The 16,740-nt window shown below is 40.6% G+C and overlaps 1 protein-coding gene and 1 long non-coding RNA gene across 2 annotated transcripts; one reads left to right on the top strand and one right to left on the bottom strand.

The window, feature by feature from the left end:
- Positions 1-3,684: 3,684 nt before the first annotated feature.
- Positions 3,685-7,243, bottom strand: LOC311142260 (uncharacterized protein). Its single transcript, XM_084177880.1, has 6 exons — positions 6,760-7,243; positions 5,391-5,417; positions 5,171-5,200; positions 5,046-5,081; positions 4,840-4,947; positions 3,685-4,672 (listed from the first exon to the last, which is right to left on the bottom strand). The coding sequence occupies exons 1-6, from the start codon at positions 6,775-6,777 to the stop codon at positions 4,619-4,621; spliced, it is 273 nt and encodes a 90-aa protein (XP_084034006.1). The 5' UTR covers positions 6,778-7,243; the 3' UTR covers positions 3,685-4,618.
- Positions 7,244-7,423: 180 nt separating this feature from the next.
- Positions 7,424-16,213, top strand: LOC311142261. Its single transcript, XR_014614280.1, has 3 exons — positions 7,424-7,511; positions 15,813-15,880; positions 16,103-16,213. It is a non-coding gene; the product is annotated as an uncharacterized lncRNA (long non-coding RNA).
- The last annotated feature ends 527 nt before the right edge of the window (positions 16,214-16,740 follow it).

Genomic DNA, 16,740 nt, shown 5'->3' with positions numbered 1-16,740 from the left:
CATAAATCATGAATCAAAATTGTGTTCATATTGCAAGAAAATATTGTCATTTCACATAACCATACCACAAGGTAGCTACTCTACCTGCTTCATTCATGATGCGAAAACTAACTGGAACAAGCTAGCTAGCTAGCCAAGTTGCTAGTTAGCTAGCTAAGTTAGTTAGCTAGCTTATATTAACAGGGTAAAAAAAAATATGCCTAAACGTTTTAAAATTTTAGCTGTCACCTGATGGGAAGGCAATTTCGTTATTTGTTAGCTAGCTAGGCTACCTTTGACAAACCGTCTGTAATAGCCGCAGAACCCAAGGAAAGACTGAAGGGTCTTGAGGTTGGTTGGACGAGGCCATGTGACCAGGGCTTCAATCTTGGAGGGGTCAGTTGCAATGCCTTTGTCAGACACAATGTGGCCAAGGTATTTCACAGATGTCTAGAAGAGCTGGCACTTGTCCACGGAGAGCTTCAACCCACAGGCCTCCAGCCGGTCCAATACCTCCATGAGCCTCTCCTCATGCTCCTCAAGGGTCTTCCCGAAGACTATCGGGGCATCGAGGTGTCACCCACAGCCTTCTCCATCTTTTTCAATAAATTTACAAAAATGTTTAAAAACATGTTTTAACTTTTTCATTATGGGGTACGGTGTGTAGATGGGTGAGAAAAAATCTATTGAATCCATTTTGAATTCAGGCTGTAACACAACAAAATGTGGAATAAGTCAAGAGGTATGAAGACTTTCTGAAGGTACTGTACATGTAGGCCTGCAGACCTGTTAACTCTTATCTGCATCACCTTTATTTGTAAGTCGCTTTGGATAAAAGCGTCTGCTAAATGGCATATTATTATTATTATTATTATTATTTATGTTCTGCTTGCTAGCTAGTAATGTAATTTACATTTTACATTTTAGTCATTTAGCAGATGCTCTTATCCAGAGTGACTTACAGTTAGTGAGTGCATACATTTTTCATACTACTGTCATGCACAGTTCATACAGCACATTTTTGGCTAGTCAAACTGAATATAAATTAAGAGCCGGCTACTGCATTTTGCCATGGTGCAGATAGAAAAATTTGCAGTTTTATTATGCTATTACACATTTTGTCATGAGGCTAAGAGAAAAGTTTTAAACGTCATTTTATGCAATACTACACTTTTTGCAAAGGGGCAGGGAAAACATTTGCTGTTTTATAGCTCTTCTCATGCTTTTGTTCAAATTTTGCCATGATGCTGAGAGAAAATGTTGCAGTTTTAAAGCAAATTTCCTACTATTCAGAACATTTTGCCAATAGGCTGTGAGACGATTTTGCCGTTTTAAAGCTAATTTCCTGCAATTCTACACATTATGCTATCTGGGTCATTTTAAGATATCACTAGGGTAATTTAAAGATGTAAGGCTTGAAAATCCATTCAGCCATTTTTGCACAGTGAAGTACTACCCAAACCAGATTTCGCACAGTGGTGGCGCTCCAAACATTTGCAAATTCCCATAGGAACACAGCCACTTTAAAAACGCAGGGCTTGTGCAACGTGCCGTGCCTTCATTTTTCGTCTTACAGGAATGATATACATATGAGGAGAAAGCTGGAGTTGTTGGTTTGTTTGGTCGTTGGTCTGTTGGTCGTTCTGCTGACAAAATATCCACAGGAAAGTATTATTAAACTGACTTTTCAAAATTTCTATCACCTGGCACATGCGCAAAACCATGTAAACTACTGCAAGACTTAAGGTTTGAATGTGTGAATCGCGTGCACGTGCCATTGGTGATTAACAAAAAAATGATGAGCCACACACAGACCCATGTTTTGAAGTCGGATTAATAATACTTTCCTGTGGATATTTTGTCAAAATGTTCAACCAGCATAAGGACCAACCGCACAGACAACCGGTAGAATAAGTTCAACATTAATTTTATTCAACATTCTGGTTTAAGAGGAAACGTTCACATTTTTTGCAGATAGACTGTTTACCCAGAATTGGTATCACTGTCGGATTTATTAAGCAATGCACAGTGATCAGAGCAGGATGGGCTCCTATACTCTGAGTAGCAGACTCATGCTTCAACATAGGTGCTGAATGCAGTGGGTCCCTCTGTAAAACTATACCCCTATGTTTACATGGCCTCCTATACACATAACGGCGAGGTATAGAGTGAAATCTTCCCTAAATGTTAATCAAAGATCAGTTTAGCTTTTTTTATCTTGCTATTTAGGTCAGGAAAGGTGAAAGGTCAAATCCATATCAACTCCGATTTGCAACTGCTTGGATTATCTAGCTGAGGGTTACCCAACCCTGTTCCTGGAGAGCTACCCTCCTGTACATTTTCACTCCAACCCCAGGTACTAACCTGATTCATTTTATCAACCTGCTAATTATTAGATTATTATTGTGCTAGATTATGTTTGGAGCAAAAACCTACAGGACGGTAGCTCTCCAGGAACAGGGTTGGGCAGTCCTGATCTAGCTAGATCAGGGTTTCACAAACTCGGTCCTGTGGCCCCCCTGGGTGTACGTTTTGTTTTTTGTCCTAGCACTACAAAGCTAATTCAAATAACCAACTCATCATCAAATCAGCTGTGTGGTGCTGGGGCAAAACCCAAAACGTGCACTCAGGGAAGGCCCCAGGACCGAGTTTGGGAAACCCTGAGTAGTCCTGCAGTCAGCATACCAATTGCACGCTCCCTCAAAACTTGAGACATCTGTGGCATTGTGTTGTGTGACAAAACTGCACATTTTATGTGGCCTTTTATTGTCCCCAGCACAAGGTTCACCTGTGTAATAATCATGCTGTTTATTCAGCTTCTTGATATGCCACACCTGTCAGGTGGATGTATTATCTTGGCAAAGGAGAAATGCTCACTAACAGGGATGTAAACTAATTTGTGCACTAAATTTGAGAGAAATAAGCTTTTTGTGCATCTGGAACATTTTTGGGATATTTTATTTCAGCTCATGAGACATGGGACCAACACTACATGGTGCATTCATATTTCTCCTTAGTATATGTGCTAACCTTTTGTTCTAGGTGTGATACGCACTTCTTAATGTACTGAATATAAGGTATGTTTCTTTCTTGCAGCCCTACTTAAAGGAGCTATGTCATATTTTTGCATTGTAATTTCAGAAAATTTCCTTTATACAGTATCTACAGTAAATACAGTTTCACAATATTTTTTACCCCCAACATTTTTTGGGCCCACACAAAATTGCATTCTAATGGTGCAGCCTTCTTATTGATCACCAAAAGATGGACCGGACATCACTTGTCAAATTGACTGGGGCCAGCAAAGTGCAAACATGTAGAAATCACTCAGCCCCAGTCAATTTGACAAGAGATTTGCTAGCCCCAGTCAATTTGACAGGAGACAGTAAATCTTTTGTTGACCAATAAGAATGGAGTTCCTTACTAATCAGTCACCTTAATTGATCAATCAAGTAAAAGTGCAGAGTGAAAACCTGCAGACAATGTGCCCATGGAATGAGTTTGACAGGAGTCTAATAACCTTTTTTCATGTAAAGGACAGATACTAGCTGTTGCCATGTCAGTCTCAGAACTGGAATTCTTTAGCTACAGCGTTATGTATTTGTGGTCAATCAGAACTATCAACTAGCATCTGAAATAATGTCTAGTTTTTACATTATTATTTGGATTCACACATCATTGTCTATTTCCATCACACAGAGAAAAAACAATTACAACCAAATTTTTATTGGTTTGTTTATACCAATCATTACACAGATACATCTATAAACAAAGAATAAAAGAACTGTACACTAGTACTTGATACCTAAAACCCACATGAATATTGCTACTGCTGGTTTGTGTATTTGACAGCTCAAGTGGATGTACAGTTTCTCAGCATCCAAGGAACCATAACCGTCAGTATGTTTCACACTTATGTACGTCTTTAGCTTGGCTAACAACACAATTCCATTTTTACCATCCACAATGTACCATTACACACTGCATATATAAAGTTGAAACCCCTTTTAACAGCAGCTATACAATTTTATTGCAACGCTATCACAGAACAGAGACAAAACCAATTACACCGAACGCACAGGCCTGATGGGAACTCTAGTACTAGGGAATAGGTTTATTAAGCAGAATGGTAAAGAAAAAACATAATGAGTACAAGAGTTAACATATGGAACAAAGCTTAAACATTCTAAATGTTTTCCTCATTATAAACAATACAACAATGTGTTCCCCCTTGAGTAATTCATCCCCACCACACAATGCAGGTTACATATAGCGTCCCTCATATAGCCTATGGAATGTAAGTCTCTCAGGCAAGCTCTGTTGTTTTGACCGGATCCTGTAAACGACGTGCTTGCATGTTCTTGGTGCAGCAACCTGTCCCATTCCCACCCCTTCCCCATATCGAAAATAAAAACCGTTGACATTTACAATGACCGTAATTGTTCCGGAGATGTAAAAACGTGGGATGCGATGAAATCCCCATCTCCAAATGTATTTTTTGTTTCATAAAAAAATGTGTTTCTACAGTCAAACTACTAAAAAACCTGCATTTAGAAAATAGTCGATAAAAATATACCCCTGAATTGTACAAGAAAAAGAGGTACAGGGAGCACTGATAAAAGATGTGGTTTGAGAGATGTTATTCGGCTGCCTCTTCTTCCTCCTCTTTCTGTTCAGGTTCTTCTTCTGGTGCCTAAAATTCAAACATAACGGAATAAAACAGTTGCAATAGTTTTGAGAGCTCTTAATTTACATTCAATATTTTACATTTAACAGTATAAGGTCATACACATCAAATGGATAGTTTTTTTTTCTTGTCTTTGTATGAGGAAATGCCTACATATCCCATCAGCCCCTTACTTCTTCCTCAGCTTTGGCTTCTCCATTCTCTGAGGGCACCTCCTTCTCCTCAGGCTCTGCCTTCTTCACCTCTTTAGCTTTCTTGGGCTTAGGTGCTGCCTTCTCCTTCTGTAAATAAATATGTTTAATGGGACAAGACACCGTAAGTCCTTAATTGCAATTCATTTACTATTACATTTACATTTTAAATGTCAGTGCTTCCTCACCTTTGGCTTGGGCTCTGCCTTTGCAATTGCGGGTTTCTGCAATGAAAGATTGATTGTGATTCTTAGCTGAAATTCTGTTTTTGGGTGCATCTTCAATTAATGTGTCAAAGGTGTGTAATACTCACATTTACCAATCTCTCAGATCTCCTTTTAGGCTGCAAAATATTTCAAAAGAAAATACAAAATTATTGAATCATCAAATGGGAGCAACGTTTAACATGGGTTGCTGCTGACCCCTGGTGGCAGAACAATGGAATTGTATTTTGAACATTTAAATCTTTACAACCAGCGATCGCCTTGATTAAATACAACAAATTATATTTGAGTAAGATGTTTATCACTCACCTCTGCTGCCTCAGCATCAGCGTTTGCCTATAATAATGATATAGAATGTTAGTGACAGCTCAGCATGGCAACCGTGATAGGTGGGTTTTACTGGGGGAGGGGCAGTTTAAATGCCACGAGTATTAGGGGAATTATGTAATCCAAAATAGGCGTAGGGAGGCAAAGAAAAGCATTGCAGCGTGTTATGTGTCACAGTGTCGATATAGCTGCTTATTTGTTCCACTTACATCACCCACGAACTACCTAATAAACGGATAATAGTGTCAACTTCCTCAGATCATGTTCCCATTGCCTTAGTTGCCTATGATTATACCATGCTGCCTGTGATCTCTATGGAGAGGAGGGGAATACCGACTCCGCCTCCTCCCTACGCATTCATTCACCAGTGATACATGGGATTTGCCAGGCAACATGACTGTGTCCTCTCCTCCGACCAGACAGTCTACTATGCGTTCCCGCCATTCATTCGAATTTTCCGAGATCCTCAGCGATTCTCCAAATGGTTACAGAATCTACTAGAATCCCCAGCAACAAGAGCGGCTCTGTGATGTCGACGAATCGCCATTGCATAACCCAGAATTGGCACGAGCCAACAAAAGGGCACAAGGACATGTAATTAAACCAAACATTTTAACGATGCAGCATGTTGCATTTGTGCACTTAAACGCATTTTACGTCCTGTAACTACTAAGTTTTATATTGCAAAGTAATAAAAACGTCGTCAGTTCGACTTGCTCACAAGGGCAGCCATGACACAAGACTTCGTGCCCTTTTCAAAGCGCCCTAGAAGCAGGCTTCTGCATGTGCATAACGCCCTCCGTGCGTTGAGCATTTTGCTACCAACAATTAAGTTATATTTTAATGATACAGTATTTAAATAAAATGGTAAATGCAATATAATCTAAATTAAGTGTTATTTGTACGATAGTCTTTGCCTAGTAAAAATATGTGTCACCAACTTTATTTCTGCAGATTCGCCATCTTACGACGTAGCTAGCGACCTACACCTCTTTGTCTGGCTATAGGTAAATGTAATGTATTTGTAAACAACCACCATGAAAACGTGACAAAACCCCAATTTAAAATTGATCTGATACGGTAAATATTAAGCACCAAACATTTAACCAGTCCTACATTTCGAAGAGTAAAATCACAGCGTGAAATACTAGAAAACCCGCCACTTCCCAAATCAAAACAGACCGATACATTTTAAACTCCTGACTGAACACAGCAGTGCAACAATGTTGCAACGGAGCGGAACAAAACATGGATATGCAGCTACATTTTACGTAAAAAAATAAATGCATTTCATGCAATTGTGTTTTTATCTATCAAAGGATATATACAACCAATAAAACATTCTACTTACTTTGCTCCTTTTAGGCATGGCTGTTTTGCGTATTTGTTAAAATAAAGAGGGAACTGTTCCAAAATGGAGCAAGAAAAATACTGTATGTTGGTATAAGATTCAAACACTACGTTCTATTACACCGTAGCAAGACCTTAATGTTCCATTGGAACAAAAACTAGCTCAAACCGGATTGGATTCTCCCCCTCCCTCCCTATTCAATTCATTATAGCATCAATCTGACGGACAAGCTACTCTCCGCCCCTGGTAGCCATTGATTGGCTTTAGGAGTCGTCAACACAGTTTCAAATCATAGCGAGATACCTGTGTGGATAACTTTACATGCCAATCAGATCTATATTTATTTGTCTTTAGATGAGCAGCGATCAGGGGGTGGGGAACCATGACACATTTCTGTTTTTATCCTCTCCATGTTGTTTTGCCCATATACCCTTTATGGCAAAATGTTAAAACGCCAAGCTCCACATATTGATATTCCTTAACTTTACACACAATACCCCTTATTATCAGAATATTAGGCTACCAACAATGCATTAGTTTGATTCATGTATTTTAGAAAAATAAAGAAAACTGGCCAACTTCACTAGGCAAAAACACAAAATATTCAGTAAAGATACCCTGCACCGTGTAGAAAGAGAGGGGGTGTGCTTCCCTAGCGACGGCTATTGTAAATCCAAGGAAAATGGCGACCGAGTACGTCTGGCTGCTGCTGCAACCTCGTCAAAAGGTTGTTACCGTCAATTTCCTCTTATGTGAGTATGTCATTAAAGCGGTATCGTTTACAAATTGTAGGCCAGGTTTACCGGTTTACCGGTAAAGCTGTATTCAAACTCTGAAGTTGTGTCGACATGTTTCTCTGGTACATTATAGCACAGGGACATGATGTTCGTTCTCCTACTGGGAGAGATTGACAAAGACCCGCCAACATTTAATTGCTGTTGATGGTGAGGCTTGAGTTGATCTCCCTCTCCAAAACTGTCATCTGCTCTTCAACCTTATTTGACTCGATCCTTCCTGGCTCTTTTTAGCACCATAAACGTTGCAGGCTAAAAATAAGACATATCCGTGATATAAGGTTAAATGGCAGATTTGGGTATACTGAACAAAAATATAAACGCAACAATTTCATTGATTTTACCGAGTTACAGTTCATATGAGGAAATCAGTCAATTTAAATACATTATTAGGCCCTAATCTATGGATTTTACATTTTAGTCATTTAACAGACGCTCTTATCCAGAGCGATTTATAGTTAGTGAGTGCATTAATCTTTCCCCCCATTTTTGTTCTTCATACTGACCCCCCGTGGGAATCGAACCCACAACCCTGGTGTTGCAAGCGCCATGCTCTACCAACTGAGCTACACTGGGCCCATGACTGGGAATACAGATATGCATCTGTTGGTCACAGATACCTTTAAAAAAATGGGCCTCAGGATTTCGTTATGGGTATTTTTGAGCATTCAAATTGCCATCGATAAAATCCAATTGTGTTAGTTGTCCGTAATTGCCTGCCCATACTATAAACCCATCGCCACCATGGGGCACTCTGTTCACAACGTTGACATCAGCAAACTGCTCGCCCACACAACTCCATACATATGGTATGCGGTTGTGAGGCCGGTTGGACGTACTACCAAATTCTCTAAAACGACGTTCGAGGTGGCTTATGGTAGAGAAATTAACAATTAGTTCTATGCCAACAGCTCTGGTGGACATTCCTGCAGTCAGCATGCCAACTGCATTGTATAACAAAACTGCACATTTTTAGAGTGGCCTTTTATTGTCCCCAGCACAAGGTGCACCTGTGTAATGATCATACCGTTTAATCAACTTCTTGATATGCCACACCTGTCAGGTGGATGAATTGTCTTGGCGAAGGAGAAATGCCCACTAACAGGGATTTTAGAGAAATAAGCTTTTTGTGCGTATGGAAAATGTCTGGGATCTTTTATTTCAGCTCATGAAACATGGGACCAACACTTTACATGTTGCGTTTATATTTTTGTTCAGTGTTGTACACAGAAATCTGGTAAACTACATCACATGTGGAATGGATGGACAAGCAGAGTCTGCTGTGCATATCTCAAGGGTTTAGTGCTATGACAAAGTGATTTCTCCATAAGTATAATAATTTAAATCTTCTCAGATCCACAAACACCAAATCCCGTGTTAACCACATAGTACGCCACAGTAGCCAATAGAATACTGTCCATGTACAAGTATGTTGCCATCAAATCATTAACAGGAGAAAATGCATTAATCCCACTTAATCTGCCATGGATCAGTGCAAATTCCTTTACTTATTTTGTGCTAGCAACCTGCAGCTTGATAACATAATGCCCTGTGATGATACCTTACTGCACAGTTCACTGTTAGGGCGAGGCCAGACTGGCCTGTTGATTTGATCAGTATCCATGATTTCCAATGCTTTCTCAATGGGAGTCGTACGTTGACAGTCAAATCAAATGTATTTGTCACATGCGCTGAATACAACAGGTGTAGATCTTACCGTTAAATGCTTACTTACAAGCCCTTAACCAACAATGCAGTTCAAGAAAGAGTTAAGAAAATATTGACTAAATAAACTAATGTAAAAAATAAAAAAAATAAAACAACAATAACTAGGCTATATACAGGGGGTACCGGTACCGAGTCAATTTGTGGGGGTACGGGTTAGTCGAGGTAATTTGTACATGTAGGTAGGGGTAAAGTGCCTATGCATAGATAATAAACAGCGAGTAGCTGCAGTGTAAAAACAAAGGGAGGGGGGAGGTGTCAATTTAAATAGTCCGGTTGGCCATTTGATTAATTGTTCAGCAGTCTTATGGCTTGGAGGTAGAAGCTGTTAAGGAGCCTTTTGGTCCTAGACTTGGCGCTCCGGTACTGCTTGCCGTGCGGTAGCAGAGAGAACAGTCTATGACTTGGGTAACTGGAGTCTTTGACAATTTTTTGGGCCTTCCTCTGACACCGCCTAGTATATAGGTCCTGGATGGCAGGAATCTTGGCCCTAGTAATGTACTTGGCCGTACGCACTACCCTCTGTGGCGCCTTATGGTCTGATGCCGAGCAGTTGCCATACCAGGTGGTGATGCAACCAGTCAGGATGCTCTCGATGGTGCAGCTGTATAACTTTTTGAGGATCTGGGGACCCATACCAAATCTTTTCAGTCTTCTGAGGGGGAAAAGGTGTTGTCGTGCCCTCTTCACGACTGTCTTGGTGTGTTTGGACCATGATAGTTTGTTGGTGATGTGGACACCAAGGAACTTGAAACTCTTGATCCGCTCCACTACAGCCAATGTTAATGGGGGCCTGTTCGGCCCGCCTTTTCCTGTAGGCCACAATCAGCTCCTTTGTCTTACTCACATTGAGGGAGAGGTTGTTGTCCTGGCACCACACTGCCAGGTCTCTGACCTCCTCCCTATAGGCTGTCTCATCGTTGTCGGTGATCAGGCCTAACAATGTTGTGTTGTCAGCAAACTTAATGATGGTGTTGGAGTTGTTTGGCCATGCAGTCGTGGGTGAACAGGGAGTACAGGAGGGGACTAAGCACGCACCCCTGAGGGGCCCCAGTGTTGAGGATCAGTGTGGCAGATGTTGTTGCCTACCCTTACCACCTGGGGGCGGCCCGTCAGGAAGTCCAGGATCGAGTTGCAGAGGGAGGTGTTTAGTCCCAGGGTCCTTAGCAAAGATAATGCGTTCATATCCATACAATTTCCATCAATTTTCACGGACAGAAAGTTCAGATGTGTTGAACTTTTGACAGGCCGACGGATATGCAACCATCCTTTTAGAAAAGAGAGCATTTTATACAGCTAGGACGGTATACCGTATACCGGGGTATTTGGAAATAGCTACGGGATGGTTTTTCAATACCGTTAACTATTTATTTGAAGTTTAGCTACTTTTTAAGTAAATACCTGCAGTCAACTTGTGCAATATGTTAGAAGATAAAGCAGATTGCATTCTTCATTTTAAGTTTACCATAGTTCCCCAGAACAGTTGATCCAGTCATGTTTGTTTGTAAATAGCACAAAGCGGGAGCAGGTCCAACTGTGTATATATTTTTTTTTTCTTCAATAGAGTGATCAGGGACCTGCAACTATAGTTTTCCTTCACAGAAAATACATTCATTTTCATCAGATAACAACAGAAGTGCAACACTATTTGGCTGCCATCCACACAAGTACAATGAAAAAGCAAGGTATTTTTTGCAAAAACTATACATGGCCATATTTCTGTTTATCATAGAAAGAATGTAGCCAGCTACATGTCCTAACTTTTTTCTCAAAGTTAATCTTGCATTTTACCAGAGAAAAGTAGGCTGGCTACATTGAGAAAAGTACCAGAGAAAAGTAGCTACACATCAGTCAGAGTGCTGTCTGCTGATTATAATGCCATTTGTGAATTCTGGAGAAGTGCAACTGAAACACAAAATGAGTCTGATGCTGACCAAAAATTTCAATACGAAGCATTTCAGATCTGTGTTTACAAGACGCAGTAAGATATTTCTTATGCATTTCATCTTTTGTTCCTGAGTGAAAAACTAAGAATTCTGCGTTAACGCGACCCCTATGTTTAACTTGCAAGTTATCTAAGGAAGTGGCTGAATTAATAAGGTGATGGGGTATCATATTGTGTAAGCCTTCTGCCGTGTTTGAGAAGTCAAAGCCGTTTGGATGCGTGCTCTGTACAACTGCCACTGCTATCTTTTTGATTTCCTTGCATCCTTTCTCCTCTCCGTTCTCGGCCCGTCTACTCCTCCCCCATCTTCTCTGAGCAGAGCAGGCAGGCCTGTTGCCCTAACGACTCCAGACTCCACACAGACACAGCGTGTACACATGCTGCTCCAGAGCCAGGACTGTTTATTTGCACAATGTCTCTCATTCACATTCGCTTCTAAATGTCCAAACTCACCAAAAATGACATTCGGTTGCTCCTACCTCTTACCTACAGCACATTCGGAAAGTATTCAGACCCTTTCCCCTTTTCCACATTTTGTTACGTTACAGCCTTATTCTAAAATTTATGAAATAAATTTTTCCCTCATCAATCTACACACAATAGCCCATAATGACAAAGCAATTTTTTTTATTTTTTTTTGCAGAAATACCTTATTTACATGTATTCAGTATTATTTTGTTAGCTTCTCCCTTTTCAAGAATAACTTTTAACAAGAAGTTAAGTTTCAAATGATAATCTGGTGAGTGGAACTGTGTTTTTTATTGCAGCGCACTTGCTGTTGTTAGCCATCTCTTTGAAAATAACTTACAGTGCATTCGGAAAGTATTCAGACCCCTTGACTTTTTCCACATTTTGTTACGTTACAGAATTATTCTAAAATTGATTTATTATTTTTTCTCCTCAATCTACACACAATACCCCATAATGACAAAGCAAGACCAGGTTTTTTATTTTAGATCGCTGGCCGCTAGACTAACTTACCAATCAAAAAATGTTTTGCTGACATGGGCTAATTGAATGACTGTCAGTGACTGACATAACAAGAGGGAAAAACTGCTGATGTGTAAAAGTCTTGCTTGCTTCCCTCTCCTAATTGTTTTGTTATTTTTTCGTTTTGGTTCATTGATCTGCGGGCCTACAAGCGGGCCGCCAGTTGCCCATCTCTGTTCTAGAGATGTCACATGAAAAGGCCTCATAACCATAACCAATATATTTTTTTCATCTACAGTCCACACATACAACTTTGCATTGTTCCCTTAACTTCTAGAGATTTTTGTAAAATTAAATGTAGCCTATAGAATATTTACCATAACACTATTAGTATAATGAGACATGGTGGAGGTATGGCCTTGTTAATTTCACCCATTGTTTCCCTCCTTTCTCTTAGCTGGTTTAGAAGGCGGGAAAACTCTTTACTGCACAATTTGCTCCATCTCTCTATAGGGGACTCTGTACATGTATGTTAAAAAGGGAGGCGGGGAAGAAAAATAAGAAAAAAACAAACGGGTGAGAGGGAGTGGTGGACAGGTGGGTTTCAGATAACCGCTCTGAGTGTTGACTTGGGGGGCCTCTGTCACAGCTGCAGCCTGTTGCCATCGGACATCTCTTGCCCTCTCTCCGTTTTCTCATTTTCCCGCTCAATCTCTTGAGTCCCTGACAGTAACAGAGGAAGGAAAGGGGCTCCCTTTCAAGAACGTGCCATTTAGCAGCACACCACTTCCACGGACCAGTGGTGACCAAATACAGGGCCGTTATTTTGTCAGAATGGAACTAATATATACTTGTAGGTACTACACTCATACACATTTATTTTAAGGGAAGAATGTGCTGTATTAGCTGAATATTCCTGTTTTCCCTGGAGTAAAAGATAACTCTACCACTTCTATCATTTCAAATGTGAAACCCGAGGACAATGGCACAGTGAAATAATTTTATGGAGAAGTTTTCATATCTTTAGGGTGTTAGCGTCCTTAAATTCATTGTGATGAAATGCAGCGACCAGTATGAATACATGGAGGGTTTTAAATTAGAACTCTCCCATAATCCTGAGGCTAGAGCTTGAGGCGGATGAAGGAAGGGAAAGGTGACCTTGACATGAGACACTTCCTGTGGCTTGACCAAAGCTTCTTTGAGGAGGGGCAACACTTCTGCTGACGTCTCCACCCCTTCTAACCAGCTGTCATACAGTCTCACCTGTTGGCCTTACAGTCCCACTGTGATACATTGTCTCTGTGTCGGAAACCACACTCTGTTATCAGTTTAAAATATAAATCAAATTTTATTTGTCACATGCACCGAATACAACAGGTGTAGACCTTACCGCGAAATGCTTACTTACAAGCCCTTAACCAACATTGCAGTTCAAGAAATAGAGTTCAGAAAATATTTACTAAATAAACTAAAGTAAAAAAATACAATCTAAAAGTAACACAAAATTACATAACAATAACGAGGCTATATACAGGGGGTACCAGTACTGAGTCAATGTGCAGGGGTACAGGTTAGTCGAGGTAATTTGTAAAGTGACTATGCATAGATAATATGCATAAAGTCGGAAGTTTACATACACCTTAGCCAAATACATTTAAACTCAGTTTTTCACAATTCTTGACATTTAATCCTAGTAAAAATTCCCTGTTTTAGGTCAGTTAGGATCACCACTTTATTTTAAGAATGTGAAATGTCAGAATAATAGTAGAGAGTGATTTATTTCAGCTTTTATTTCTTTCATCACATTCCCAGTGGGTCAGAAGTTTACATACACTCAATTAGTATTTGGTAGCATTGCCTTTACATTGTTTAACTTAGGTGAAACATTTTGGGTAGCCTTCTACAAGCTTCCCACAATAAGTTGGGTGAATTTTGGCCCGTTCCTCCTGACAGAGCTGGTGTAACTGAGTCAGGTTTGTAGGCCTCCTTGCTTGCACATGCTTTTTCAGTTCTGCCCACAAATGTTCTATAGGATTGAGGTCAGTTCTTTGTGATGGCCACTCCAATACCTTGACTTTGTTGTCCTTAAGCCATTTTGCCACAACTTTGGAAGTATGCTTGGGGTCATTGTCCATTTGGAAGACCCATTTGCGACCAAGCTTTAACTTCCTGACTGATGTCTTGAGATATTGCTTAAATATATCCACATAATTGTCCTTCCTCATGATGGCATCTATTTTGTGAAGTGCACCAGCCCCTCCTGCAGCAAAGCACCCCCACAGCATGATGCTGCCACCCCCGTGCTTCACGGTTGGGATGGTGTTGTTTGGCTTGCAAGCAACCCCCTTTTTCCTCCAAACATGACGATGTTCATTATGGCCAAACAGTTCTATTTTTGTTTAATCAGACCAGAGGACATTTCTCCAAAAACTACGATCTTTGTCCCCATGTGCAGTTGCAAACCGTAGTCTGGCTTTTTTATGGCAGTTTTGGAGCAGTGGCTTCTTCCTTAATGAGCGACCTTTCAGGTTATGTCGATATAGGACTCGTTTTACTGTGGTTATAGATACTTTTGTACCTGTTTCCTTCAGCATCTTCACAAGGTCCTTTGCCGTTGTTCTGGGATTGATTTACACTTTTCTAAACAAAGTACGTTAATCTCTAGGAGACAAAACGCATCTCCTTCCTGAGCGGTCTGACGGCTGCGTAGTCCCATGGTGTTTATACTTGCATACTATTGTTTGTACAGATGAATGTGGTACCTTCAGGCGTTTGGAAATTGCTCCCAAGGATGAACCAGATTTGTGGAGGTCTACAATTTTTTTTCTGAGGTCTTGGCTGATTCCTTTTGATTTTCCCATGATGTCAAGCAAAGAGGCACTGAGTTTGAAGGTAGGTCTTGAAATACATCCACAGGTACACCTCCAATTGACTCTAATGATGTCAATTAGCCTATCAGAAGCTTCTAAAGCCATAAAGTCTGGAATTTTCCAAGCTGTTTAAAGGCACAGTCAATAAAGTGTATGTACACTCCTGACCCACTGGAATTGTGATACAGTGAATTATAAGTGAAATAATCTGTCTGTAAACAATTGTTGGAAAAATGACTTGTGTCATGCACAAAGTAGATGTCCTAACCGACTTGCCAAAACTATAGTTTGTTAACAAGAAATTTGTGGAGTGGTTGAAAAACAAGTTTTAATGACTCCAGCCTAAGTGTATGTAAACTTCCGACTTCAACTGTAGGTCCTGGATGTCAGGAATCTTGGCCCCAGTGATGTACTGGGCCGTACGCACTACCCTTTGTAGCACCTTACGGTCAGATGCCGAGCAGTTGCCATACCAGGCAGTGATGTAACCGGTCAGGATGCTCTCGATGGTGCAGCTATATAACCTTTTGAGGATCTGGGGACCCATCCCAAATCTTTTCAGTCTTCTGAGGGGGAAAAGGTGTTGTAGTGCCCTCTTCACAACTGTCTAGGTGTGTTTGGACCATGATAGTTCGTTGGTGATGTGGACACCAAGGAACTTGAAACTCTCGACCCGCTCCACTTCAGCCCTGTCGATGTTAATGGGGGCCTGTTCAGCCCTCCTTTTCCTATAGTCCACGATCAGCTCAGTTTGTTGCCTGAAGTTTGTATTTTCCTCTCTTCCCCCAGTTAAGTCCAGAAATGGTCAGCAGGCCAAAGTCAAATACGTCGTCAACACAGTGTACTAAATTCTGCAGGTAAGTGATGTAAACCTGAAATATATGGAGTATAAACTCTAAAATATATATAATTAAAATTAATTGGTATATTTTCATAGTAGCTTATTTCACAATCTTGCAATAGGAAACTATGCAAATATTTAATAGAGATGTGGGACTATGGATGATGACGGACAGATGCACAGTCCAATGGCAGCAAGTGGCAGAGAGTGACGTCCTCCCTCCCTCTGTCTCTTCCAGGCTGTGCTGATGATCTCTCTGACGTGGAAGTACTATGCTGACCCAGTGACGGTTCTGCCCAGAAAGTGGCTTTTCTCCTCTAGAGCAAATGTTGGCCTTCCCATCTGGAGTAGCAGGTAAACCAGATTACAGTGCCTGCCCTGAGAGGTGCTGTAATACCAGGCGGGATTGCGTCTCAAATGGCACCCTATTCCCTATGTAGTGCACTATTGTATTAATGCACGATTGTATTAATGCAATTCCAGGGCTCCAGACTGCGACCATATAGTTGTATTTTGCGACCTTTTGAATTGGCTGTGCAAGTTATGTTTTTTGTTGGTCACACTGGTGCAAGCTGTACATTCTACCTGGTCACCTCACTCAAAACGTCCTATTGTTTTGTCGCATAAAACCATGATTTGGTCAAACAGTAAAGTGCATGATTCCTGTAATGAAAGTGTCTGCCCTGCGGCTGTGCCTGTTTCACACGTTTACAATTGAGATATCTGATATGGCTTTGAAATACGGAGCTGTGCATCGTCCATTGGGAGTGCACTAGGCCTCATTGGGTAGTAGGTTTGAACTTGGTAGGAAGTCAATTAAATGTAATGAACTCATTAGAACATTTTATTAATTTTCCAATCTGTATAATAAGTCAT

This window comes from Coregonus lavaretus, assembly GCF_964263955.1.
Source record: "Coregonus lavaretus genome assembly, chromosome: 15".
NCBI classification, from domain to species: domain Eukaryota; kingdom Metazoa; phylum Chordata; class Actinopteri; order Salmoniformes; family Salmonidae; genus Coregonus; species Coregonus lavaretus.
Note: the sequence above shows the minus strand (reverse complement) of the source record. Positions and strands in the feature narration are given on the sequence as shown.